The sequence below is a fragment of the Saccopteryx bilineata genome, chromosome 3 (genome assembly GCF_036850765.1).
Source record: "Saccopteryx bilineata isolate mSacBil1 chromosome 3, mSacBil1_pri_phased_curated, whole genome shotgun sequence".
In the NCBI taxonomy this organism is placed as follows: Eukaryota; Metazoa; Chordata; class Mammalia; order Chiroptera; family Emballonuridae; genus Saccopteryx; species Saccopteryx bilineata.
The window spans coordinates 26212331-26228294 of NC_089492.1; the positions used below are offsets into that span (position 1 = coordinate 26212331).

At 39.3% G+C, this 15964-nt stretch overlaps 1 protein-coding gene across 1 annotated transcript in view; it reads left to right on the plus strand.

Moving 5' to 3' along the window:
- The window catches only part of NUDCD1 (NudC domain containing 1), a 60886-nt gene that overhangs the window by 744 nt on the left and 44178 nt on the right, over positions 1-15964 (plus strand). Inside the window, exon 2 of the mRNA XM_066265814.1 lies at positions 12096-12250. Coding sequence (XP_066121911.1) covers positions 12096-12250 — 155 coding nt within the window. The remainder of the gene's footprint in view (positions 1-12095; positions 12251-15964) is intronic.

Below are 15964 nucleotides of genomic sequence, written 5' to 3' on the forward strand. Positions count from 1 at the left end.
CCCATCCTTGTTTTTTGTTTGTCTGTAACTGGCCAGGATATTCATCTTTTATTTTTTTTAAATAAAGTAAAGAATGGTATTTTCATTGATAAAGAGCCCAGAGATTTGCATTTTTAATGCACACCCTTGCAGATTCTGTAGATCACTCTAAGAAACAGTAGTCTAGATTTAGTTAATAGTTTGTATAGAGTCAAATATGTGATAAGTGTTTAATTCATTTATGAAATTAGGAAACATCTATTGGGAGCCTGTTTTATGTTACATGCTAATATCAAGTGAGTAAGACAGTCTGACATGAAGGTGCAGTTGTGTTGTTGGGAAGTAAATATGATTATAAAACAATGTGGGAAGGCAGCAATTGGGATACTACAAAACACAATGGTAGTACTTAAGTATCTTTCCAAACCAGCGTGGAGGATCTGAAAGCTACCTGGAGGAGTCCACATCTAGGTTGGACTTGATAAGTAAGAGTTGACCAGCGTAAGATAGAACGAGCTTGGTTTTTCTTTTCACTTCATGCCTTTCCATTTCCTCTCCTATCCCATATCAGTAAATGGTACCACCATATTTAGTTAGTTTATGCATTAAAAATCATCCCAAAACTTAGTGGTCAAAACAAGAAGCAGTTATTGTTGCTCACAAGTCTACAAGTCAGGTAGGTGGTTTGAGGCATGTCTTGGGCTCATTTGTGCAGTTTTGTTCAGTGATGGTGTCTCTGCTAGGTGTGTCTGCTCATCCTGGCTGGACATCCTCAGATGTTTAGTGATTTTCTGGCTATAGACTGGTTTAAGATAATTTCAGGTGGTCTCTCATTCGTTAGCCAGCTAGTCCAGGCTTATTCCAAGAGACAAGTAGCACTACACAAGCACTTTTTCAAGCTACTGCTTGGAATAAACTTACTGTTGTCCCATTGGCCTAAGCAAGTCATTGCAATAAAGCCTAGAGTAATTGTAGTAACCTCATACCAAATGCCATAGATCCAGGGAGGCATAAAAAATTAGGACTGTTAGTGCAAGTCTGTCTAGTTGTTTATGCTGAAGTCATGGAGCTATTTCATCTTTTAGCCACCTAGTCAGTCTGTCAGCAGGCGTGTCCACTCAAGGTTTTGGCTTTTTCATGCCTGTATACTTGTCCAAATCACAGTTATCTCTTACCTTAACTATAGTAATTTCCTGACTCTCTTTCCTGTCTTCACTTTGAGCTCCTTCACTCCATTGTCCTTAAGACAGTACAATCAACGTTTTTAATTCTGTGTTTATTTTATTTTCTCCACTAGACTGTGAGCTCCATGAAGACAGTGATGTTTCTCCTTTGGTCACTGCTCTGTGATTGTTTTTATCATAGTAGGTGCTCAATAAATGGAGTGAATGAACAGGACAAGGAGGAAAGACCTCCTGGGGAAGTGAGATAGGACTGAGGAAGATAGGTGAAGGCCCTGTTTGTCTTTTGGGCTTTATCCTGTCGTCATTTCCCAGACTTCTTCATGGGCCTTACAATAAAAAATAAAGCTCATCTGTCTTAGTTTGCCAACTTTTAAATTTGCCAACTGGACATGTTTTTAAAAATTCATTTATTCATTCATCCTTTTATAAATAAAAATATATATGTGTGTGTTTTAAGTGTGAGGAGGGGTGATAGATGGACTCCTGCATACATCCCACTCAGTATCCACCTGGCAACCTCAATCTGGGGCCAATGCTCGAATCAGCCAATCTGTCCTCAGCACCCAGGGCAATGCTCAAACCAGTGGAGCCACTGGCTGCAGAGTGGGGAGAGGGAGAGGAGCAGGAGAGGGAGAGGAAGATAAGCAGATGGTCGCTTCAATGTGTGCCCTGACCGGGGATCGAACCCAGGACGTCTGCATGCCAGGCCCACGCTTTAGCCACTGTGCCAGACAGGGCATAAAAGGATATTTTAACACCAAAAAAACAGGAAGCAAAATCTCAATAAATAGCTCTCTAAATCAAATACATCAACTTTATTAGAAACTCACTAAATTGTCCTTTTTCTCTGTTCATTTCACCAGGATTGGTCTTAAATTCTGTGTTTGGAATGCAGAACTTGAGGTGATGAGGTGCCATTTAGGGTTTTAAGTACAGAGGAAAATCGATTTGGGGTTTGAATGGTTTGCTGTTTGACTCTGTGGAGGTGAATTGGGCAAATGAGAGGAATGGAGCTGAACACTTGTGCACTCGTTCACCGAGAGGGTACATTAACCCTTTATTCACTTTTAGCGATGATGGTGGAAGAGGTAGTTCCTTTAAAACTACCGCTGTTAGAGAGGTATGATTGAGGACCTCCTCTTGGCAACCTGACTTCTCTATACTAAGGACTAACCCAAGGAGTTGACGTGAGCTCAGCAAACTTAGTGGGCATCTCTGACGTGTGACGCTCTGCATTTAGGATGTGAGGATGAACGTGGTTTCTGCTCTCAAAGACCTTGGAGGTTTATTCTTGTCTTAAATAATGTCATTAAATGGTTCTGAAATTTCCTCTGCTGTGTAAACAGTACGTGTCACTTTGTCTCTTTCTATTTCAAAGAACTAAGAAACCCCCCCCCCTTTTTTATAAAATGTAATTGCCATTTAACCTAGCAATTCCATGTCTGGACATCTGTCTTATATTTTATTTCCTAGAGTCTTTATCCAGTAAATGCCTTTGTATACCCTTGCCCCTATATTTCACTCGGCTAACTCATACTCTATTTTTGCGTCTTGATTTTCATGTTACTTACTTAGAGATTCCTTTCTTGACTACCCAGTTAGAATCTATACTGTAGAATCTGTACATTTTAGGATCTGTATGATCACATAGTACCTGGTACTTCATAGACTTTGTCATACTTAGTAGTATTCTGTCTTTTCTATGCTAGGACTATTCTGTATTGATGAGTTCTGTGTCCATCTTTTCAGCACTTTTATCTCTAGGGCTGGAGCATGCCTGATAAATAATACAGTGTGTCCGTAAGGTCATGGTGCACTTTTGACCGGTCACAGGAAAGCAACAAAAGACAATAGAAATGTGAAATCTGCACCAAATAAAAGGAAAACTCTCCCAGTTTCATACCTATTAAGTGCAGTTTGATGTGGGCTCATGCACAGATTTTTTAGGGCTCCTTAGGTAGCTATCCCGTATAGCTTCTACAGACTCGTCACTGACCGATGGCCTACCAGAACGGGGTTTCTCCACCAAACTGCCAGTTTCCTTCAACTGCTTATCCCACCGAGTAATGTTATTTCTATGTGGTGGTGCTTCGTTATTGCACTTTGGTCATGGATTTGAATTTAGTGAGCCACAGAACACACTGAACTTTCCTCTGTACCATCCACATCTTGACTGGCATGGCCGTGGGCTGCTCCGCTGTATACACGGTGTTACGTCATCATCTGCACATGCACACATGCTGCCACATCATCTTACAGAAACTGGGAGGGTTTTCCTTTTATTTGGTGCAGATTTCATATTTCTATTGTCTTTCGTTGCTTTCCTGTGACCGGTCAAAAGTGCACCATGACTTTACGGACACACTGTAGATTATTTTATATTACACACATTAAACAGCCTTATTGAGATATAATAAACAATAACCTCTACATATTTAAGTGTGTAGTTTGGCAAATTTTGACATATGTATATACTCATGAAGTCATTGCCACAATCAAGATACTGAACTTAGCTATCATTTTCTGAAGGACCGCATGCCCCTCTGTGACCAGTCCTCTTCCTTCCCGTACCCCCCTCAGTCCCTAAGCGAGTCCTGAGGTGCTTCTTGTTAATATGTTAGTTTTTTTGTACTTTCTAAGAGTTTTATATTGATGGGATTATATAGTATATTCTTTTTTGTCTGTTCCCTTTTACTCAGCATAATTACTTTGAATTCATCCTTGTTGCCTTGAGAGAGAGATATTGATGTCTCTGACTATAACTGTTTCTTTTTTAATTTTTTTGCAGCTCTATGAGTTTTTTCTTCATATATTTTGAAGTTCTGGTCTGTTGTATAAATATTGATTATTATGTCCTCTTCATAAATTTAACCCTTTATCATTATGAAATAATCTTTCACCTTGGTAATAGTCTTTGCTTTGAAATCATATGTTAAAATTAGTCACTCCAGCTTTCTTTTGATTAATGTTGCCATTATATATATATATTATATGTTTTTTAATCCCTTCACTTTTAGCCTGTGTTTTAATATTTAACATGCATTTGTATTGGCAGAAGTAGTTGGAGCTTACCTTTTTAATTAATCTACAATCTCTATCTTTTAATTCAGTTGTTTACATTTAATGTGGTCATTCGTTTTGTTAGGGTTGGGCCTTTTATCTTGCCATTAGTACTCTTTCTCTCTAGTCTTCCAGAAAATGAAATTTTCCCACTGTTCTGCCTCTTTTTGGATTAAGTGGGTTTTTTTTTGTTTTGTTTTTTTATGAATCTATTTTATCACCTTTGTTGGCTTATTAGTTATAGCTCTTTGTTTTGTTATTTTAGTAGTTGCTTTGGGATTTGAGCTTACAGCTTAACTTATTACACGATATACTCAAATGATATTAAACTATTTCATGTGTAGTGTAAGACCTTACAATACACACTTCCTTTTCTCTCCTGCTGGCCTTTCTACTATTGTTGTCATGCATTTTATGTAATATTATAAATTCACAATACATTGTCACTATTTTCATTTAAATAGTTAATTATCTCAAAGAGATGTAAACTGTAAGAAAATATAATACATTTCTCCTACAGTTGCCATTTCTGGTGCTCTTTATTCCTTTTTGTGGATCCATATCTTTATCTGTATAATTTTCCTTCAGCCTGTGGGTCTTGGACATGAAATCTGTCAGCTTTTTTATGTCAGGAAACATTTTTATTTTGCCTTGGTTTTCAATAGACAGTTTTGCCACATGTAGAATTCTAGGTTGACAGTGTTTTTCTTTCAGTACACTTTAAAGGTGTTATTCCCCTGTCTTTTCTCTTGTATTGTGTTGTTTCTGATGAGAAATCTGATGTTACCCCTCTTTGGTTTTTTTATGCATATCATATCTTTTTTCTGTTTCTTTGATTTTTTTTTTCTTTTACATTGTTCTTGAGCATTTGATTATGTTGTGTCTTGGCATGGTTTTCCTCACTAGACTTGTGCTTAAAGTTTACTGACCTTCTCAAATCTGTGGATTTATAGTTTTCTTCAGGTTTGGAAAGTTTTCAGCCATTATTTCTTCCTTCTTCTTTCCCTCTCTCTTCTTTCCTTTGAGAAATCCAATTGCCCATTTTTAGATAACTGGAAGTTGACCCAGCGCATCAATATCATTTTCATTTTTTTCCCATTCTGTTTTAATAACTTGTAATGTTCTCTTCTGCGAATTATAACTTCTGTGTCAGTTTTGTGTTGAAATTCTGTTGATTGTCTGTTCTTTTCATTATGGGTTTGCTTTTCTTTCCTTTTTGCACACCTGGTAATATTTAACTGACTGCAAAAAACTATGAATTTTAAATTATATTTATATTTTTTATAAAACTTCTTGAACATTGTTCTGGGATGCAGTTGAGTTGCTTGGAAACAGTTTAATTGGGTGTTGCTTTTAGGATGTTAGGCTGGTCTGGAGGAATGCTCAGTCTCAGGCTAACTATTCCCCATGACAAGAGAATAGTTGTATTCTGTGTATTCTGTCCATCTCATGAATTCTGAGTTTTCTCCATTTTGCCTGATGGGAACAATCACAGCTCCTAGTCTCCTGTGAGTACCCAAAACAGTTATCTGTAATCATTTCAGATGGTTCTTTCCCTGGCTTGGGGTAGTCTCCTTAAATATGTGCCTTTACTTGAGGGAGACCCTCTGGATTTCTCTCTGTGTGGCTCTGCTCTGGTACTCTGCCCAAAGAGCTATAGCTGCTTTGGTTGTCTTCCCGGGCTTTTACTCCGTTTCCACAACAAAGGGAGTCTTTCATGTTCTGCCTCACTTTCCCCTTTGTACCACGGTCTGGAAACTCATTCAAGGCAGTAGTAAGCTGGGTCAGTGGCAGGGCTCACCTCCTCTGTTTCTCATTTCTTAGGGCTCACTAGCCTCTGGTGCCAGATTCTAGTGTCTTGAAAACTATTGTTTCATGTAATTTTGTCAGGTTTATATAATGTTATTTAATTGACTTTTTCTGATGGAAAGATAAATCTGGTCACTATTATTCCATATTGACTGCAAGAAAGCATTGTTTAATATACACACACACACACACACACACGCACACACACATATATAATTTCAGCCATTGAGGAGACAGACAGGAGGGGAGAGAGATGAGAATCATCTATTTGTTGCGGCACCTTAGTTGTTCATTGACTACTTACTCACACATGCCTTGACCCGGGGGCTCCAGCTGAGATTGACCCCTTGCTCAAGCCAGTGACCTTGGGCTTCAAGCCAGCGACCTCTGGGCTCAAGCAAGTGACCTCTGGGTTTTGAACCTGGGACCTCAGCATCCCAGATCAATGCTGTATTCACTGCTCCACTGCCTGGTCAGGCTAATATGTATTTTTTTAAGTGAGAAAATGCTTTCTGTAGAATAGTAGAGAGTACAAACAATTAAAATGAGTTAATAAGGGCCATGGTCAGGTATCTCAGTTGGTTAGAGTGTCATCCTGATACAGAGATGGTTGCCAGTTTAATCCTCGGCCAGGGCACATACAAGACTCAACTAATAAATGCATAAATAAGTGGAACAAAAAAAATTAATGTTTCTCTCTCTCTCTCAAAATCAATCAATAAATTTTTTTTAAAATGAGTTAATATAGGAATGTAGGTGTTTTTAAGGAAGTTGATAATGTACAGGGTAGGAGAGAGCTCTTTTTTGAGTGCATGTTAGAGAGGAGGAAACCTTTGCCTCTGTTCGTCTTGCTTGCCAAGGGAGAGGTTTTCAGCATATTTAAGTGGAGGCGAAGGGATCAGTAGAGAGAGGATAATTGCCAGAGGAAGGGCCTAGCAGAGGGAGGGGAGAATGGAACCCTAAGCACCTGTGTGAGAATTAGCCTTGGGAGGGAGAAGAGAAGCAGGGAGACCTGCACTTCTTCTATGTGCCAGATAGCAAGCACTGTGTTATTGGACAGGTACTGTTAACCTTTGTTACAGGTGAGACTGGATGGAAAGGTTAGGTAACTAACCAGGCTGCTTGTCAGTGGGAAAGTTGCACTTCTGATGATCTTTGTAGTCTGTCTGAACTGTTTCTTCAGGGCAGGGAGAGTAAACGCTGGTGAAGGTGAAGGCGATAGTTGGAATAAAGGGAGAGAAGAGCCATGTGACCATTGTATTTATGTAGACTTCACCATACAATTCAAATCTACTTTTCCATAGGGAAATATGGAGAAGAATGAACGGCAGGTGACTATGTTAGTGTGCAGAAGCATTTATATAACATAGTTTAGTGAGTGTAATGCTCCTAATTCTAGCCCTGCCTTATCCTGTAAATTGTGCTTCAAACTTGTAATACAAGTTTATAATCCATTTATTTTCATCTTTACAAACAAATAACAAATTCAGTAACTATGCAAAAGAAGACAACCCATTTGGTATGATTAGAGATAAATGGTCCAAGAAGTAACCTTTGTTAATATTCTTTGCTTCTTCCTCCCTTTAAAAAATACCATGCTTATATGAGATTAGATTGAATCATAGCTGGTGTCAGAAGCATTGATTGGCAGTTTCATGTGGTTCAGCATAATAGTATGTTATGGAAATGAAGCAATAATTGTAACTGTTATTAATGAGCACCATTAACAGGGCTCATGTCTGTTTTTTATTTTATTTCTTTCTTTTATTCAGTGAGAGGAGAGGAGGCAGAGACAGACTCCCGCATGTACCCCAACCATGATCCACCTGGCCAGCCCACTAGAGACTAGAGTGCGATGCTCTGTTGCTCAGCAACCAAGCTCTTTTTAGTGTCTGAGACAGAGGCCATGGAGCCATCCTCGGTGCCCAGGGCCAACTTGCTTCAATTGAGCCATGGCTACAGGAGGGGGAGAAAGAGAGAGAAGCGAGAAGTAGAGGGGTGGATAAGCAGATGGATGCTTCTCCTGTGTGCCCTCACCAGGAATCGAACCTGGGACATCCACATGCCAGGCTGACACTTTACCACTGAGCCAACTGACCAGGACCTATGTCTGTTTTGTTTACTGCTGTTTGCCAATGCACAGTATCTGACACATAGTAGTCATTCAATAAATGATTTGTGAGTGAAAAACTATAGGTTTTTTTTTTTGGGGAGGGGGGGTTTGTTTTTAGAGAGAGGGGGAGACAGGAAGGGAGAGAGATGAGAGGCATCACCTCATTGTTACAGCACTTTAGTTGTTCATTGATTGATTCCCTAGCCAAGCCAGTGACCCCTTGCTCAGGCCAGTGACCTTGGGCTTCAAGCCAGCAACCTTTGGGCTCAAGCCAGCAACCATGGGTCATGTCTATGATCCCATGCTCAATGAGCCTGTACTCCAGCCGGTAGCTTTGAGGTTTCGAACCTGAGACCTCAGCATCCCAGAGGTTGATGCTCTACCCCCAGGGCCACCACTCGTCAGGCTAAAAACTATAGGTTTTTGAGATTACATGTATGTTTTGTAAGGAATTTCGGTCAAGATTAGGTGAAATGCCTCCCTTTGTGTTAAGCCATGTTTTCTTTTAAAGATTAAGAAGGATTTTTCAGCAAAACTCTTTTTTTCCAATGCAAGATAATGATAAATAATAAAATATTTACTAAACTGGCTTTTTAGCCCTCTGTTAAAACATTTTTTTCCAACCATTTCAGAGCTCCCAACTGAGATTTGAGCTCCCTGCCCTCCACTCCTTCTCGTCGGAGACTTTGTAAAAGAGCTCTGTGTCCCTCGTTCGCCACACTGCTTTTCTCCTTTCAGTCACTCTGCCTCCCGCTTGTACTCAAGATGATTAACATGACATTTTCCTTTCTCATGTGGGGCCAGAGGCAGCCTTTTCCTGTGCATTAACAGGACAGATATGGACAAAATGTATTTGTCATCACATTGTTTAGTAACATTACTGTTTGGCCATTATGGAACCATCCACATTTCCTGCAGTATCAAGTTTCATCCACAAAGTGGTGCTAGAGAACCAAGAACTGATGTTTGTTTCCCTCCTACTCAGTGGAATATGTATTTTTAACTGTTCCGTTATAAAATGCACACTTCCTTGAGTTACAGAGGAACAGTTTCCTCAGCCTCTGTCAAATCCATCATAAAGTTATAATGATGTTACTTCTGAAATGCCTCTAAACTTCAGTGGCCCTTTGACCCGGATGCTTTACTTGACTGCTTCCTAATGGATCTCCCTGGATTGACCCCTGCTTTACTCTGGTATGTTTTCCATATTGTAGTTATAAGTGATCCTTTTATAGATTTGAATCTGGACTTGATTCTCCTGCTTTAAAAAAATTCTTATTATATTTAGTTTATCAACAAATATAATTAAAGACAAGGTCTTTCATGATTCAACTCCTGCCAAGTTCTCTAACTTCATTCCTCTGTAAGCCTTCCCTCATACAGTTCTATTGCTCTATCATTTCAGCCAGTTTGGTCATCTTTTGGGTTTGTGAACACAAGTTTTCCTCCTACTTTTGTCTGCTTTTCCTTCCGCCTCTGTAAGTCGGTGTTTGTGCACGTGTGCTGTGTGTGTAGGTATACTTCTTTTTTGTTTGTTTTTGTTTTTTTGTGTTTTCCCGAAGTTAGAAGCGGGAGGCAGTCTCTGACTCCTGCGTGCGCCTGACCCGGATCCACTTGGCATGCTCACTGGGGGGTGATGCTTTGCCCCAGGGCTCCATCTGGGGCATTGCTCTGTTGCAGCCGGAGCCATTCTAGCTCCTGAGGCCAGAGGCCATGGAGCCATCCTCAGTGCCCGGGCCAGCATGGCTCCAATGGAGCCTTGGCTGTAAGAGGGGAAGAGAAAGACAGAAAGGAGAGGGGGAAGGGTGGAGAAGCAGATGGGCGCTTCTCCTGTGTGCCCTGGCTGGGAATCAAACACGGGACTTCCACACTCCAGGCGAACGCTCTACCGCTGAGCCAATTGGCCAAGGCCTAGGTATACTTCTTAAGTTAACTCTATGATGTCCTCTGTAGCTTGGCTCAAATATTTGAAAGCTTCCTCTAATCTCCCTAAGAAGCTTAGCTTCCATTGTTACTTGTTCTCATGGTACCTGGTAGTTTTTCTTTGTGTGCGCGCATGTGTGTGTGTGTGTGTGTGTGTGTGAGTGTGACAGAGGCAGAGAAAGAGACAGATAGGGACAGACAGACAGGAAAGGAGAGAGATGAGAAGCATCAATCTTTTGTTGCGGCACCTTAGTTGTTCATTGATTGCTTTCTCATATGTGCCTTGAACAGGGGTGGTGTGGGGTGGGGGGAGGCTACAGCATACTGACTGACCCCCTTGCTCAAGCCAGTGACCTTAGGCTCAAGCTGGTGAGCCTTGCTCAAACCAGATGAGCCTGCGCTCAAGCTGGCGACCTTGGGGTTTCAAACCTGGGTTCTCTGCGTCCCAGTCCAGTAACTTTTCTTAATAATATTTATATATTTACTTATACAATTATTTGAGTAATGTTTTCCTACTTGATCATAAGTGTTAAGAAGATAGATTCTGTGGTTTTTTCTCCTCATTGTGGCACTGGTGCCCCTTAAAATATTTGTTGGATAAGTGAATGAATGGATATAAGTCGGCCAAGAATCAAAGTAGGTAACAGAATTAAGAACAGGTGAGCATTCTAGTATAAAACTTCCAATTAGGATATGGTAAGGTGAGTCTTATATTAAGGTAAGGTATTGGCTCACCTTGGTCCACTTACATATTTCCTGTTGGAGCAGAAATTAATTCTAGGTCACAGGCAGCCCAGCACTATAAGGATTCCAATCCGTGTGGAAGGAAGGAGGAGTGAGAGGCAGAGATCACATTTTGCAGATTTAAAATTATGCAAAGAGCTAAGAGAGTAGATCTTAAAAGTTCTTATACAAGAAAAAGTTGTAACTGTGAAGTGATGGATGTGTTAAGTAAACTTATTGTAGTAATCATTTTACAATATATACATATATCAAATCATTAGTTTGTATATCTTAAACTTATACAATGTTATATGCCAGTATATCCCAAAAAACCTGGAGGAATGTAAAATAAAATTATGGAAGTAGCTAACACTTGAGTGGAAAAAGCTCTAATCTTTAAGAAGGAAACCTTGTTTCTGTTCCATGTATAATATTGTTTTTCTCTGTACCCTTGGAAAAATGTGGTATAACATTGGAGAAGTCACCATTTGTGCTTCTATTTATTTCCATAATTGTGTAATGAGATACTAAAAACACTTTGTCTTTTTTTTTTCTGTGTGTGTGACAGAGACAGAGAGAGGTACAGAGAGGGACAGACAGACAGGAAGAGAGAGAGATGAGAAGCAATGAACTCTTCGTTGAGGCACCTTAGTTATTCATTGATTGCTTTCTCATATGTTTCTTGACTGGAGGGCTACAGCAGACTGAGTGACCCCTGGCTTGAGCCAGCGACCTTGGGCTCAAGCTGACAAGCCTTGCTCAAACCAGATGAGCCTGCGCTCAAGCTAGTGACCTCAGGATCTCTAACCTGGGTCCTCTGTATCCCAGTCCGACGCTCTATCCACTGTACCACCGCCTGGTCAGGCAAAACACTGTTTCTTAATGTGTGGTAAAATCAATGAGATAGTAGAGGTAAAAGCATTTTAAAGAGTATTAGAATACTTTATACAGTGTACTTAAAAGTTGTCCAGGAGATAGGAAATTTAATTTTAGAAATTTTCTGTTCTTTTTATAATTACAAGGAATAGATGCCTAAAAGAAAGGGTTATGGTACAGGAAGCCCGTCTCCTGTGGCCATGATATTCTAAGTTCTGTAAGGGCAGGGACCATGTCAGGTCTACGCACTGTTTATTCTTTGTACACAGTTTCTCCCTAGTACCCAAAATTGTTTTTGAATGAGTAACAGTGAATTGTCCTGAAGGTCTCTGTGATTAGCGTTCAGTGATTGCCATGTAAGCATTGTGCAGAAAGGAACAATTTGAGGCAAACTCATGGTGTTCATGTTTATTTTTCTTATATTTCAGCTGTAGCCGAAGTAAAACTTCGAGATGATCAGTACACACTGGAACACATGCATGCTTTTGGAATGTATAATTACCTACACTGTGATTCATGGTATCAGGACAGTGTATACTACATTGATAACCTTGGAAGAATCATGAATTTAACAGTGATGCTGGTAAGGAAATTATGTAATATATAATACTAGTTTTTCTAATAAATTTGACCCTTAATTTTCACTTTGAATCCGATGTAAAGGTAATTGGTATACACATACCTTTACTAAAGGGAATCCTATGATCATTCTGTGTAAGGCTCCATTTCTGTTTAATTCAATTGTAATTTTTCTCTTTGTTCCTTTTCCTACATGTATTTATTCCCCTCCACTCCCATCATTGGGCAACTACTCTAATGAATTTATCAATGTTGATGTAACAGTTCATTTTTCTTTTTTTTATGTGAAGTGTTATCCCCGACTATGATAGTGGATCAATTTTTCCTTTTAGTTATTTTTTTATTTATGTTTTTTTTTTAACAATGTTATTTGGGTACAAACATTTAGGATTATTTTACCTGCCATGTATTGGCCCTTGTAGGATTATTTTTTGTTTCTAGGCTCTGGAAATAATTTTGTCTGGAAATCTTCACATTAATATAGTCATGCTGGCTTTTTAAAGAACTAGTATTTATCTTTTTGTGTGTGTATATATTTATCTTTTTTATCTTTTTAATTTCAGTTTATCAGTGTTCTTGTTTTTAAAGTATATCTCTCATAAAGAGCACTTAGTAGGGCCTTGTTTTTTATCCAGTATGAGAATCCAGTATTTTGCTTTACCATATATTGTAAATCTATGACATACTGTTAGCATACTTCCTTTAAATAGTCAATGATCAGTTAATAGCTTACTAATCTCTGCTCCTTCTAGCCAAAATCTACATTGCATCTATAGAATAATCTAAATTGGTTTATCTAATCTTCTCACTTGAATTTAATATTTTTCTTTGGTATTTTTCCAAAGTTGGAAATGGGGAGGCAGTCAGACAGACTCCCACATGCACCCGACCGGGATCCACCCGGCATGCCCACCAGGGGGCGATGCTCTGCCCATCTGGGGCCTCGCTCTGCTGCAACCAGAGCCATTCTAGCGCCTGAGGCAGAAGCCACAGAGCCATCCTCAGTGCCTGGGCCAACTTTGCTCCAATGGAGCCTCAGCTGCGGGAGGGGAAGAGAGAGACAGAGAGGAAGGAGAGGGGGAGGGGTGGAGAAGCAGATGGGCGCTTCTCCTATGTGCCCTGGCCGGGGATTGAACTCGGGACTCCTGCATGCCAGGCTGATGCTCTACCACCAAGCCAACCGGCCAGGGCCTAATATTTTCTTTATGACAAATTTGATACTTTTTCTTTTTTCTTGAAGTTTTTTTTTCAGTTTGGTGGTTTCCTTTTTATTGATGTAAAAATCCACACTTTTTAATACATAATTTTAGAATAGGCAATGTGTTCAAGTGATTTAAAAAGCAAGAAATTTTGAAAGGTATTTAGTGAAGTCTTTCTGACCTCACCTTCTATCTCTCCTATGTTCAGTGCCTGTATTCCCTCTGCAAGTTTTTTTACTGGTTTCTTATCTGTTCTTATAGACGTGGTTTCCTTATGTGTCTGTTTTTGATTTTTTCAACAAGTTTAAGCACAAAATGATGTATATTCTTAATATACAAACTCTTCTTGGCATACGAAGTTTATAATGCCCTTCTCTCCAACTTTCACCACTTCGTAGAGACTATACTCTGGTAATAACACACTTGCAGCTCCTGAGACATGCCCGGTGGCTCGCCAGGTGATAAACTCTCCCTGGAACATTCTCTTAGTTCTGTCCGGCTGCTTCCCAGTCTCCACTTAAGTCCCTGCTATCGTTTCATCTAGAAGCTTGTCCCGAGAACTCCCTTTGCTCCCCAGGAACATTTGAGCCGTTCACCCCCAGATCTGCATGGACTATGAATTTGCTCTAGGCCAGGGGTTGGCAAGTTTCTTGTGCACAAGGCCAAATAATAAGTCTTTTAGGGTTTGGGGAAAATAGTTTTGTCACAACTGCTCACCTGTGCTGTAGTAGTATGAAAACAGCAACAGGTAGTATGAAAATGAGTGTGTGGCTGCATGCCTATTAATCTTAATTTACCGAAGCAGACCATAGGCCAGATTTGGCTTATGGACTATAGTTTGGTGACCGTTGGGCTAGCCTGTGGGTCTTCCTTATATTTCTGTAATTCTGACACATAGCAGAAGGAGACACATGGTCATTGTGTTTGTTGAATAGATAACAACTGTTTAAAGTTTGTTCTTACTCTTTGGAGTTGTCTTTGCATTCTTGGTAGGATCTTTTTATTATCCGCGCATACGTGTGGAGTCTGGTTTGTTGAGGTAAATAATTTTACTGAGTGAGAAATATTTATATTTCTTTAACAAACATTTATTTAATGTGTCATGTACCTAATAGCCACATACACATGTAAATTGGTAACAGATAACAGTGGAAGTAGGGATAAGATGGAGAAGGGAACAGGTTAGTATTATGCTTGGTCAGGAGAGAGGTGGGAATAGGGTCATAGTTCAAGGTCAAAAGCTTGGTTTTATCAGTTCACCCATTACTAATTACAATTTGGGATGCTAATTCCAACTTAAATTACAAGATTTAAGATTGGAAATCTGAAGGAAAATTTAATGATTATATATGAAATACTATAGACAAACAGTGTGGACTGGTCATTATTTTCCTTCTTCTGTTGGAAAGTTTCCATAGGAAATCAAATACAGTTGACTCTTGAACAACTTGGTGTTAGGGGTGCCAACTCCCTTGCAGTTGGAAATCCCCATATAACTTTGGACTCCCCAAAACTTGGTTATCCCTTAGCATCTACAGGAGGTGGTTGGATACCCCCTTCCCCTGCAGATATCCATAGATGCCCAAGTACCCTATATAAAATGGCATAGATCAATGTATACAGTTGGCCTTCCACATCCACTGACTCACAAGCTAATAAAAAACAGTACAAGGATTTATTGAAAAAAATTCATCTATAAGTGATCCCACACAGTTCAAATCTGTGTTGTTCAAGGATCAAATGTACTATAGTTTTAGTACATTTGATCCTATAGTTTTAAGATAGCTTATTTGTACATTTGATCCTATAGTTTTAAGATAGCTTATTTGACATGGAATCGGAGTAAAGACTAAGATGTTTTTGAGTCCTTTTTCTGACCTATTCTCTAGCATCTATGGACACTTTAGAATAACTCGTTATACATAATTCCTTATTTAGTTTAGTCTGTCTTTGCTTGTTTATGGACTCATCTGAGACACACACACACACACACACACACATATATATATCTATATCTATCTATCTATCTATCTATCTATCTATCTATTTATCTATCTATCTATCTATATATATATATACACTCTATATGCACTATATCCTTTAGTAGTGTGTAAACACAAGCCAGATGCCCTAAAACATGCACATACACTATAGTGTGCATCCATGATCATATGGATCCATATTCTTATGCCTATGCATAGTTTGCATTTTATTGTCATTTAAAGTTGGGGGCTTTAATGCTTTTAAAATTGTTATATTTTGTTTCTTTAGGAAGACATCTAAAATCTCAAAATTCTCTAAGAATATTGATTTTTTATAAGCCTAACTCAGTACATAGTCGTTGATATGTAGATACTCGACATTCAAAATATTTATTGCATTTATGGCACGCCTCCTTACTCAATATATATTATACGTTGCTGTAGGCACTGGCAGTGCTGCAGTGTACAAAATAGAGTCCCTTCCAGTTTATTAGTTCATAGTAGAATTTGAACTGCTTCCTTCCTTTCTTCCCCAGT